This window comes from Protomyctophum bolini (genome assembly GCF_963924005.1).
Source record: "Protomyctophum bolini genome assembly, chromosome: 13".
NCBI classification, from domain to species: domain Eukaryota; kingdom Metazoa; phylum Chordata; class Actinopteri; order Myctophiformes; family Myctophidae; genus Protomyctophum; species Protomyctophum bolini.
In genome coordinates this window covers 15,923,208-15,936,342 of record NC_137874.1, presented here as the reverse complement: position 1 = coordinate 15,936,342, position 13,135 = coordinate 15,923,208, and the positions used below count along the sequence as shown (strand labels likewise).

The following is a 13,135-nucleotide window of genomic DNA, read 5'->3' as shown; positions in this document are numbered from 1 at the left end:
TATCTATGTAATTGTTTTTGCATTTTTCCTGCTGTTTTGAATTGTGATTTGTAACTTTGGTCAACCATGGATATTCATTTTAAATGTGCCTCACAAAGAAACTTTGATTTGATTTGCTCAAATCTCAATCTGGATATTTCGTCACCTCAAGACTTTGCTCTTTTGTGTGCGTGTGTGTGTGTGTGTGTGTGTGTGTGTGTGACTGTGTGTGTGTGTGTGTGTGTGAGTAATTTGCAAACAGGAGTTATACAATATGAATGATGTGTCTCTGTATCAGTATTCTGCCTCAGCCTGCCACCCACCAATACATTATGTAAGGGACTCTTGGCCGCCTGTGTGTGTGTGTGTGTGTGTGTGTGTGTGTGTGTGTGTGTGTGGAGGCGGAAAGTGGGATGGGGTCAGGGAGGTGCTACACTCATCCCTCTTATCGCTAGCTTTCCGCTTCTCTGCTAATTATCTCTCTCATTTGTTTCTAGACATCCACATGAATCGCTATCTATCTATCTCTATCTCTATCTCTATCTATTGACCGATCTGTCCAAACTGTGACCAACATTTATGGACAACACACAAGGAAGTATTCTATTATGAAACAAGCTGTATACATTCTGCAAAAATGATCACTAATAGTTTTGTTTAAAACATTGATAGTATAACTATTAAACTTACTTTCCCAGTTCTTCGTAAAGCTGAAATTCCTCTGTGAAACGAGTGCAGATGACCGTTGCCATGATTATGCCGTGGGGACAATGTCTTCGTTTTTGGGTGGGGAGGGGGTGGGGCTGGGGGGTGGGGTGGGGGGGATGGGGCAAGAGTTAAGTTTACAATTTAACTTCAAAGTTAGACCCCGGGTTAGGGAGTGCGCGTACGTCCGTTTTTCTTTCTAGATTCAATGTCAGATGGAGCCTCAAATCTGGAATTGAGGGTTCAAAATCCCCTGCACCTGGAATCAGTCATTGTTTCTGCTCTACTCCGGACAGTGCCGTTCTTGGCTGTCGCCTGTGAAACTTCCAGCCGGGAAATTGTATTCTTCTCTGTGACAATGAACTAATGAAGAGGATGGACGTGTGGCTCTCTGGACACTCCCCACTCACTGCCCTTCACTGGCGACGAGACAGTTGATGGAGAGCTTCTGCGTCTGCCGTGGATCACTTTTTCCAAAGGTGTAGATCTGTGGATGCAGCTTCTGTTGTCGTCCTGGAAACCATGGAATCTCTGAAACTCTTCACTTTGCTCTGTCAGCAGTCTGTCTACTTGTCCACCTGTCTGTCGATTGATTGAGGGGAAATTAGGCTTTCCCCAAACTGTTGTCTCTTTGTACCTGCTGTCTCTTTCTAGGAAAAAAGAAAAATCAAAGCAGGTTTTGTTTTTGTTTAGTTTTTTTGGAAGGGACAGATGAGTAGAAGAAATGAGGAAAAATGGATGGATGGATTCAGAGAAGCAGATTTCTTTCTACCACTCTGTGTGTGTGTGTGTGTGTGTGTGTGTGTGTTTTTGTGCGTGTATGTGTGTGTCACTCAGTGAGCAGAGAGCGACAGTGGAAGACTGGGAGACAGTGTGTAGGGGAGGGAGGGTGAAAAAGAAAGAGAAAGAGGGTCTTTCAGGAGCTCTGCCCGCCTATACTCCCCCATTTACCAATCACAAGCCTGTTTTTGTGAACACACACACAGCACGCACGCACGCATGCACGTGCACGCACGCACGCACAATCGCACATGCACACACGCATGCACGCACGCACGCGCACGCACGCACGCACGCACACACGTACGCGCACGCACGCACGCATGCACACCACACACACACACACACGCACGCACACACACACACACACACACACACACACACACACACACACACACACACGTACGCGCACACACGCACACACACACACACACGCACGCACACCACACCACACACACACACACACACACACACACACACACACACACACACACACGGTAACCATGGTAACTGTATCCTCTCATATAGCAGGAGAGCAAGGTTTCATATCTCTCTCCCACACAACACACCATACTAAGAGATGTATCATAATATCATCATTCATCTTAGTTCAATGATTTCAGGATTAGTAAGTATTTTCAATAAAAAAAGATTACAGTAACTGCTAAGTTAAGATTAAACTTGTAGCAGAGTACTATTGCAGTATTGACACTTTTGCTCAAGTACAAAATGTGAGTATACTTTTTCCACCACTGGCTACTAGAGGGATCAGGGATTGCTAAGGTGGAGTGAAGTGCCACACACCTGTCACCAGCTCCAGCCAGTACTGACAGCACATCGTATTGGTGTGGGGGTGTCTGGGTTTGAACATGGCGGTGTGGGGGTGTTTGGGATTGAACCTGGCAGTGTGGGGGTGTTTGGGATTGAACCTGGCAGTGTGGGGGTGTTTGGGTTTGAATATGGCGGTGTGGGGGTGTTTGGGTTTGAATATGGCGGTGTGGGGGTGTTTGGGTTTGAATATGGCGGTGTGGGGGTGTTTGGGTTTGAATATGGCGGTGTGGGGGTGTTTGGGTTTGAACCTGGGTGGAACCTTGTGATTCACAGACAGTTGCTCTGTAACTGCACTGTCCTGGAGTGCAATTTCTTCTCTTCTCTTCTCTTCTCTTCTCTTCTCTTCTCTTCTCTCTTCTATTTTTTTGTCATGGTCTATAGCCCTAGGGCTGGACATATGTGTGTGTTTATGTGTGTGTGCGTGCATGTGCGTGCGTGTGCGCATGCGTGCGTGTGTGCGTGCGTGCGTGAGTGCGACACGTGTCTCTTTCTCTTTCTGTCTTTCTCTCAAGCTCTATTTAATTCAGAAGGCTCTATTGACACACAGTACCCCCCCCCCCCCACACACACACACCCCCCCCCCCCCCCCCGCTCTCTCTTTTCTCTCTCTCTCCATCTTTTTGTTCTTTGGCATTTGTGCTCCAGGGAGGAACTTCTTTCTTCATCTCTGTTGCTTCTGTTTTCTGCTTGGCTTCCTCCCCCTCCTCCTCTCAGTCACTCAACCTCTGCTGCTAGAGAGAGAGAGAGAGAGAGAGAGTCAGTCAGTCAGTCAGTCAGTCAGTCAGTCCAGAAGACTGGATCATCACCTAGATCTGCATATTGATCCCTCCCCATCCATCCTTCCTCTTCGATGTCTCCCTTTTGTCTGATACCTGTTCAATTGTCCATTCAAACTTATTAGCACAGCTGTGCCTGGCAGCCGGCCGAAACTATACAGACCCGAAAATACCTGGGCCCTAACTGGGCTGGCCAGAGGCCCCGCCTGGCCCTAACTGGGCTGGCCAGAGGCCCCGCCTGGCCCTAACTGGGCTGGCCAGAGGCCCCGCCTGGCCCTAACTGGGCTGGCCAGACGTAAATTGCACGCTGCCTTCATGATTTGAGTAATTTTCAAAAATCCACCTGTTGGTGGCGCTGTAAGTCTTGACCACCAACAACAACAGCAACAACAAACTGGTTCTATATGTTCTCCTTTGACAAACAACATTGATTCTAAATGTTCTAATATGAGAAATAAGGTAAAATAAACATGAAATAAACATGGGGCGAGATATCCGTGCTTTGGGGCGAGATATCCACGCTGTGGGGCGAGATATCCACGAGTTGGGGGCGAGCTATCCACGGCTTGGGGCGAGCAGATGACCTGTTAGGCTGTTACCGTTTCCTGTAATATACACATCCGTATTACCTGCTTTTTGCGCAGTTTAATATTGATGCATGATTCATGGGTAGACAAATAGATTGACAGATAATGTAGATGAAAGGACAAAACATTGCCTGAAACATACTGAGCTCTGACAGTGGAAGTTTGACGTACGTTTTGACGTCTTCTGCTGCCATCTGCTGGTTAGTACTCAGAAGTGCAGTAAAATGTAATGGGTGCTGAAAATAGGTATTCACTCAGGTGAAGTCAAATGGTCAGTGGTAGAAGTACTCAGATGTTTTACATGTTACTTACAACAAGTAATGCCACAATGTAAAACTCCTGTATTTAAAATATTACTTGCGTAAAAGACAGTATAGTTAAGGTTGAGAAGAGTCAATTTACCTATACTTAGGCGTATCGATTACGCGCAAATTTAAGGATCTTTTCCCCAAAAAACGTTGTCTCTCTTACAAACAGAGTTAAGGAGTCATTACAGCAGTGGACCAATGTCCCTCGCTGGCCGCATAACTTCAATCAAAATGAATGTTCTTCCCAAATTCACATACCTCTTTCAATTTGTCCCTGTGTTCATTCTAAAATCGTTCTTTTCCTCTTTAGACTCAACAATTTCATCATATAATTGGCAGAATAAGAGGTGCGTGTGAGCAGAATGTTACTTAAAAGGGTAAAGAGGGATGGAGGCATGGGCCTCCCCGATTTTCGTCATTACTATTGGGCTGCTAACATCCGGTGTCTTGCCTTTTGGAATAATTTCTACCTTAAGCCTAATTGCCCAGAATGGACATCTCTGGAGCTAAAATCGTGTAGGGATTTATCACTTCCAGCTATTCTTAGTTCACCGCTTGGCCGCCCCCTGCCTGATTCAATAACTAACCCGGTGGTGCGTCATACGCTGAGAGTGCGGGCCCAGTTCAGGAAAACTTATAATTATAGAGACCTCTCCCTGTTCAGTCCTGTGGCATCCAACCACCTTTTTGTTCCATCAATGCAAGACATGACCTTTCAGAGTTGGCATGGAAAGGGCATCAAATGGTTTAAAGACCTATTTATAGAAGGGAGGTTTGCATCCTTTGATCAAATTTCAAAGAAATATATTCTACCTAGAACACACTTCTACAGATTTCTGCAGGCCCGGCATTATGTGAGCTCTATATCACCTGGCTTCCCTAATAAGCCTAATGCTAACCCTATTGATGCATTTCTGTCTTTTGACCCAACGATTAAGGGCGCCATTTCAATATTATATGATATCATTTCAATATATCGCCCTTAGATAAGATAAAGGCCGACTGGGAACATGATGGGGCTCACACTGTCTGATGAAGTATGGGATTATATTTTTTCTTCTATACACAAGTCCTCTCTTTGTGCACGACATTGCTTAGTGCAGTTTAAAATAGTCCATAGAGCTCATATGTCTAAGGCTAAACTCAACTGGCTAGTATTTATCCTGACGTAACTCCTACCTGTGACAAGTGCAAGAGCGGTGATGCAACTTTGTTCCATCAGTATTGGATGTGTCCAAAATTACAACCATTTTGGGGGAATGTGTTCAATAATCCAACATTCTACACCAAAATCTAGACCCAGATCCCTTAGTGGCTCTCCTTGGCACTGCTGGAAGGGATGACCTTCCTCTAACACGCATAGAGTGTCGTATGGTCGCTAGGCCTTATTGCTCGCTAGGCGTGCCATTCTGCCCGCCCGTGCTCCGTCAGTGGCTTCGTGATATAATGTCCTGTCTCGAGTTAGAGATGTTAAGGTTTTCAATTTCAACTCCTGGTGGACCTGGGGTCCGTTTATGACATTCTACCACAACACACAAACTATGTGTGCCTCGGCCAACGCCAAACCACAACAGAAACAAAATCTGCTCTGCTATAAAAATCTGCTTTATTTTTTTATTTTTGTAATTATGTATGCATGTATTTCGTGTATGTGTATATAGATATATGTATTACATTTTTACTGTCTTTCCGACTATCCTTGGGATTGTGGCTGGGGGGTGGGTGGGATAGGGGATTGAGTTTAATTTTAATTTTCATATTTTGATATGTCTGTTTAATACTTGCCCCTGGGTTTGTCACAAAAACTTGAAAAAAAAAGATTTTGAAAAGAAAGAAAAGACAGTATAGCCTACTGCTTTATATTGCAGAGACATGGACGCTCACATTTGTAACATATGGGCGGCCGCAGACCACATCAGAAACGTAGAGCTCGACAGAGGCCTCCCAAGGGTCACAGACAAGGTCAGAGGGAGAGAAGGACGAGGCTGGCAGGGCACTGTGTCAATCACTGGACGCAAGGCCACCGGGGTTGAAGTGCGGTTCCGTTATTTTCCCCCCGCCTAATATTGAACCAGTTCAGAGTGTTTCCACTGGAAGTGAATTGGTTCAGATCAGATTCAGAACCCTAAAAGTTGGTTCAGGACTGGAACATAAAAAAAAGACTTGAACGAAAGTGGGCGTGTCACTATTCTACAGGTTAGAAGATACAGATGCGATATAAATCTGCAGGCAAACCAGGCAAAACATAATCATCATTAAAAAAGACTGGCTGGTATTGATGACGATTGCATTTGGCCCGTGAAATGGACACTTTGAGCTGTCATATTGGACACAGTGCTGGCCAGGCCTGGAATCGAACCTGGGTCAAATGGGTCTAAATATTAAACTCGTGGAAATGCAAGCCGTTTCACAGCACAGCCTCCTGTGTGGAGAGCAGCAATTTGCAGTGGACGCATTGTGAGCTTGCAGATCAGCTATTTTCAAATGGACAAATATAAAACATCAATTCCCTATTTAATAGGCAATTGTTTACTATTGTTATAATAAACTAAAATGTTCTAAGTAACTGTAGGAGCCATTATGATTTTGGTATTTGTTATGTTGGAAGTATTTTATTGGACACTTGGTGGCAGGCTCTAGATTTGATAGCACTGGTGTGTATAGGCTATTTAGAGGGTCACAGGTGCAGTGATGAGGACAAGGACACAGGTACTGAGAGAGACCGTTCTTACCAGTCAGGCAGCAGGCAGAAGCAGTTTCACTACGGAAACCACGTACACTGCAATATAACTGGTATGGTATGTTCATTACAACTGTAATGAACTTCAATAAATAAACTAAAATGGCAATATCGACTGGACATCCATCTCATCTGTTTACTTTGTTTCACTGTCTACTCTGCATAGGAGATCCCAGGGCCATACCATACATACGTACCTGATACCTGTGAAGTAACGTCGTACAAGAGAAGTTGGAAATTGCTGTTACAGTATTATAGTAAGTAATGCTACACTAATTTGCCTCAGTCTGAGTAGAAGTATAAAATATTGAAAAATGGAAATAGTAAAGTAAAAGCACTTCAAAATTGTAGGCTACTTGAGGGCTAATTGTAGGCTATTGTATAGGCTACTGGTAGACTAGGGCTACCTAGGCTGGTAATCCAGCCTGACAGCATGTTGTCGCGGGATCTTTCTCTCTCCATTTCCTGTCAACTTACTGTGAATCTATCAATAAAGAATAAGACATAGAGAAAGGATATTTTAGCTATTTATAATCAGCATTGTCACCCACAGCGATAGGAGCTCTAAGTAGATTCAATTTGGTCAAATAATACAGATACAAAAGGTGCATTGTTTATTTCTTCTCTATACATGACATCCAGTTTTTCGTTTGTGCCTAAAGTATATACATCAAATATAAGTGTGTGTGTGTGTGTGTGTGTGTGTGTGTGTGTGTGTGTGTGTGTGTGTGTGTGTGTGTGTGTGTGTGTGTGAGAGAGAGAGAGAGAGAGAAAAGAGGGTTATATAAATAACAACAAAAGAATAACTTTTGTTTAAATCAAGGTTCTAAATCTGGGAGTCTTGTTCAAGCCTGAGACTCAGACAGGTTTACTTCGATCTCTCCAGGCTCATTAAAGCATGCTAGTACATATGACCTTGGGGATACAAACTGCGGGGGGGTACATTTCCCAGGGCGTGCCAGGACCAATAATACCCATGCCCATCTGTGTGATATTTCACCCCAAAAGCCTTTTCTAAAATTATGTTTTCAATTGAACTGTAGATGGGTCATGTTTCCTGGTAAAACGATGTCATCTTCCAGGGGGGGCGGGTAAGGTCACCGTAAAAGTTAGATAATGTGACAAATGAAATGTCACTCCCAAAATGTGACAAATGTCACCCCCAAATGAGACAAATGTCACCCCCAAATGTGACAAATGTCACCCCAAAATGTGACAAATCCCAATGGCAATCAAACAGTTATTCAAAGAGTCTTAGCATGCATTAAAATCCTGGTTATTTTAAATCAGCCAGACTTGTTTGGTTACACACTTGCTAGTGTAATATTTATCCATTGCTTTGTTAGGATTCATTCAGTTTAGCAGTGCAAACAAACTGTTTAGTAAGTCTGTGCAACCATATGTCACCATGCAGGGCTGATTTCAGCCCGCCGCCTGCTACTGTAGCTTCTTTAGCGCGTACCAAAGTTGTGGCAGCAATAGATACCAATTCATTTCCTAATATTAAAGCAAGACTTTGGTTAATTGTCCACTTTGTCTAACATTTCACTGGTTGAAGAAAATATATCCACTTCCAGTGAATATCCAGTGAATAAACCCTAATGTATGTTACTTTTGTTCAAATCAGCTAGAGACATTGCCATGCGACTTAGAATGAATGGGCTTTATGCACAGAATAACTCCTACTTCCGGCCTTTCTGGGTGTTACTGATGATGCTAATTAAGGCATTTAGTTTGCAGTGGTGCTCAAACCTTTTAATTTCAAGGACCCCATAACCATAACCCACTCTAAGAAACTTTGAGACCCACTTGTGGGTTGTGTTTCCGTTTCCGTGAGCCAACAAGCACAGCAGCACCTTGACTCTGTTTGACCAGAATGGAACAGAGCCTTCATTTACTATCATTGGTAACACCTGTGAAGGACGGGGGAAGGGACCAAAGTTCTTTCCAAAATGGCGTGCATGTGTGCATAGAGCCTATTAGGGTCCCTCCTGGAGATTTCTTCATCGGTGTGGTGTGAGGACACTAACAACAACCAGTATACAGTAGGTTACAACTCTTAATAGAAATTCACCGGTTTATCAGTCAGGACCAACAAGAAGATTCTGGTCCCAGCTCGAAAAGGTCCACATTATTGTCTTGTCATGGAAACAACAAAATTGTTTCCATACTATTTAATAGTATGTACTATTTAATAGTATTCCCATTATTTAATTTAAACCTGAATAGTGAGTTTGGAGTACAGGGATAAGGGATTGTTCAAAAACATTTTGATATGGCAATTTGTCTTTTATATTTTTGTATTTGTTGTATGAGCAATAGCACGCTAGGTAAGTGTTTACATCATTCCCTTTATTATATTAGCATGCCAATGGCAATAACTTTGTTATCCTATCCTTTTATTTATTCTTAAAGGCTATCCAGCATCTTCCAAGAGTACCTGCAGCGGCAGACAGATGGCGAACCTCCACAAAAGACACCTCTGCAGTTGACAGTAAATTACAAGATGACCTCAGCAGTTGAAGATGGCCACATGCTACTTTGTAAGTCTCAGATCTTCCCTTGGTATAATGTTAAAATGAGTTGTGTTGAAGTCATTAGTATAGATGGTTAATTGTAATTAGCTAAGGTTAATAATGGTTAGGCATTAGGTTAGAGATGGTTAATTTCAGATATTAGCTTAAAATGGTTGTGCTTAGGCATTAGGCTAGACTGTTATGTTATACATGTGGCTTTGGCGAGGTTAAGATCAGGGGAAGGATCTGGGAGCTAGGTTAGTGGTTGAGATTAAGAAATGAAAGAAATCCGCACACCATTTTCTGCTCCCAGATATTTATTTTACTGAAATGGTAACGTTTCGAGCCACAGACCTTCCTCAGACCTGAAGGGCTGCAGCCCAAAACTTTACCACTTCAGTAAAATAAATATCTGAGGGCAGAAAATGGTGTGCAGATTTCTTTCTTTTCTTTATTTGTGACTTTATTTGATCCAGCACCCAGCCTAGTAGGTGCATATATGTGCGTGGTCCTTTTGTTTTGTCTGTGTTTTCAGCCTCCTCTACCACTAGTGGTTGAGATTGACCTCAAGCTCCCTGAATCAGAGCTTGTATGAACTCTGGTTACCAGTTCAGGAGTCACACATTTGATAGAATACTACAGCAATATTTATGATCCCTGTTAGTGGCTGAGAGAGACTTCATTCCCAGGATGCCCCTGGAAATGTTCTCTTTCTGTTATGTGCTATAGTGTCATGTTATTAATTTGTTATTGGTCGTGGCCCGTGGGAATAATATTGGGAGGATGAATGAGTTATGTTGGTCTATTTTATATCATTTATTGTGTATGTGTGTATATTGATTGGTCATCATGGAGGATGGATGCGACTATAGGGAGCACCCCTCTCCCTTCTGTGCTGCGAGGTGATTTAGTTTGGTGTGCATCACAAAACATTGTTCCTCTAAAAGGTAATGACTACTCCTTCCATTTAGAAACATATTGGTCTTTCATCGTTGCCTGGCTCCAGCCCTAAATCGCTATAGCCAACAGTCCACGACCATTAAAAAATATATGTTCTGGTAATGAAGTGAAACGAAATGGAAATTCAGACTGAGTGTCAGGCTAGTTTCATCACTGTGATTGGCTGAGGAAGCACCCATCCCGTAACCTCGCGTCACCAGGCTTTCCATCTCAGAGGAAAGCCTGGTCTGTGTTTCTAAATCGCTGTGTGATCTGGTCTAGACCGGATGATAAAAAAAAAGAAGAAAACATTCCCGTTTGTGGTTTCTGGCTTTCTTGGCATTACTTAGTTTTGCTCCCCCCCCCCCCCCCCCCCCCCCTGTTTGTTTTTAGTCTCATACGCTGCATCAAGGCTTTTATTGGGTAGGCCATAAAATTATGCCATTGATCATGGGGAATTGATCATGTAGTCATCCTGCCTGATGACTACAAATCATCCGCTCCCGACCGGATCATAAACCCGAAAAGGAATGCTTCCCAGGCTACCCAGTCCGTTTCACTATAAGTCATTCCAGCTGGTCTTTAATGCTTATAATGAGGATGATCTATCTTAGTCTGGTTTATTATGGGGAGTCTGAGTATTCTAGCTAGCATTCCATCTTTGAACTGACAGCACACAAAGTGAAAGCCTGAAGCTTAGATGTTACACCCATGTCACATGCTATGTATTAAGCATAGGCCAATATTCTGACCTTCCACTGTGATCTTGACCTTTGACTGGTTTGAAAAAAATCTAATCAATAGTGCAGGTCCTCTACTACTTATAGTCTACCCCACATACTCTGCCAAGTTTGATGCAAATCGGGTTAAACCTGTCCTAGTAATTGCTATGCTGTGACAGGCAAACAGCCAGTAATTCATATTTAGTCGCTCGATTGGGCATGGGGTGTTAAAACGTGAGTCAGTATCAGTGAATATCACAAAGGGATACATTCTATTACCTCATGTTAAACAGGATGTTTCACACAGGTATACAGGGACCTACAACAGAGGAGGAAACCTGAGCCACAACTGGCTTCCTCTTGATTGTATCTCTCTCTCTGGCTCTCAACTCTCTCAACTGCCTTAATTCATATAATTGAATGTAAAGTAATGAGACAGCAAAGTTGGCCTTTTTGAAGCCCTTTAAAAAAAACTAATAATAATAACCTAAGTGTTAAGACAGTGAAGAACTCATGTTAAGCCTAACATTAGCCAGCCTTTACATTTACTGTTAATGTACCTCATCTCATGTTATACCAAAATGAAATACCAATTTCACAGCAGGTTTAAATCTCTAGTCATCATTATTGCAGCATGTTACAGTAGTTACTCTAAGCTGACCTATAGAGTCTCTAACATCACAGAACACTGCCACAGAACGACAAGCTCACTGCTATTGACTACCTTTTAAATACAAGTCTATGAAGGATGCTCAGGACAACAAACACTTCACATTGTTGTGTTTGTGATTAATTTGCTGCAAGTCTGCCGGGTGCAACGTATGACGGCCTTCACATTCGCACGCACCCACGCATACAAGTTCATTAAGAGTTTCATTAAGAGTCCCTGCAGCTCCATTTCCACATTTTTAAACCCATTCTCTTTGGTAACTTTAGGGACCACAGAATTTAGGGACCTTTCAGTCATTAATGGACTTGTTGGTTAAGGTCAAGGAGCTACTAAAGATTAAAGGGTTTGTTAAGATTAAGGAGTTTGAGTATGAAAGGCTGAAAAGAAATGTAATGCTATGTTATACATATGTACAATATTTTAAAAAGTGCAGTATGTACCTTGGCTAATGGGTAATCCTCTCAGTCACTTTTTGAGGGGCGCTAGCCCCTCCAATGCATATGGCTTTTGAAGATTACGTCATATGGCAACCAAGTCTATGGATTTTTTTATGTTTGTTCAGAGGATTTATGATGTAAATCATTTTCCAGCCAAGTCTATTGACTTTGAGGATATGACAATGTTTGTTTAGAGCACTTAAATATGACCTAAATTGTTTGCCAGCCAAGTATGTTTGTTTAGGGCACTAAATGACGACGTAAGACCTCGTCGATGTGGCCGATAGGGCGCCCCTCACTTCACACAAGTGTGATTTTTATAATCTGTAAAGGTGAAAATCTACATTATTCGTTTGATGCATTTTCATAGTTTTCCTACTTTGGTTTACATTAATTTCCGGAGTCTGCATCTATATAAAGCTAATTTACTTTTCCACATCCTTTAAATGCCTTAGTTGATAGGCATGCCTACTATCAAAGACATACTTAATGTTTTTGTGCAGGGCTAGCCAAGACTGATAACATTTATGCTATTATTGTTTTTATTTCCCTTGCTATTGTGACTTTATATCGTACATTTTTTATTTATTTCCCTGCTATTTCGACTGTATGACCTAAAATCTCTTTCTCAAAACAGGTCTGGAAATAGTTATGCTTTGTCACCACACTTGCTATTTAGTATTTCCCCATTTCAGATTGGTGGCAACGATGCTTGCTTCAACACAAATGGTGTTGCAGTGATAGGCAGGATCGATTGCATATTAATGTCCTGTGAATGCAGAGGGAATGACCAAAGACAGGCATAACTATAGCATACCAGCAGGTTAGCCAAGGCTAGCCCCCATAACGGTACTTCTGAGTAACCAAACATGCATTTATCTTGACACGGCTGTCCTCCTACCTGTCCAGCAGATGTCACTCTCTCTTCATGATCTCCCCCCTCTACTTTGCTGTATGGTTACACCTGTGTTGATTGTCCATTGTGTTCACGGTGAACACAATGGACAATGGCTTACACACAGCTAACCGGGTACAGGTGAACAGTTCACCTGTACCCAGTTAGCTGTGTGTAAGCCCCTGCCCTCTTTATAGGTCAGTACATTTACTGGACTTAAGTACAATTTTGAGGTATGTGTGTATGTGTT

The 13,135-nt window shown here is 42.6% G+C and overlaps 1 protein-coding gene across 1 annotated transcript in view; it reads right to left on the bottom strand.

Annotated features, from left to right (window-relative positions):
* camk2a (calcium/calmodulin-dependent protein kinase II alpha) overlaps nt 1–731 on the bottom strand; it is a gene marked incomplete at its 5' end in the record, with an annotated part of 31,532 nt that extends 30,801 nt beyond the window's left edge. Inside the window, one exon of the mRNA XM_080780538.1 lies at nt 670–731. Within this exon, the coding sequence (XP_080636664.1) occupies nt 670–731 (62 nt within the window). The remainder of the gene's footprint in view (nt 1–669) is intronic.
* Nucleotides 732–13,135: the final 12,404 nt, after the last annotated feature.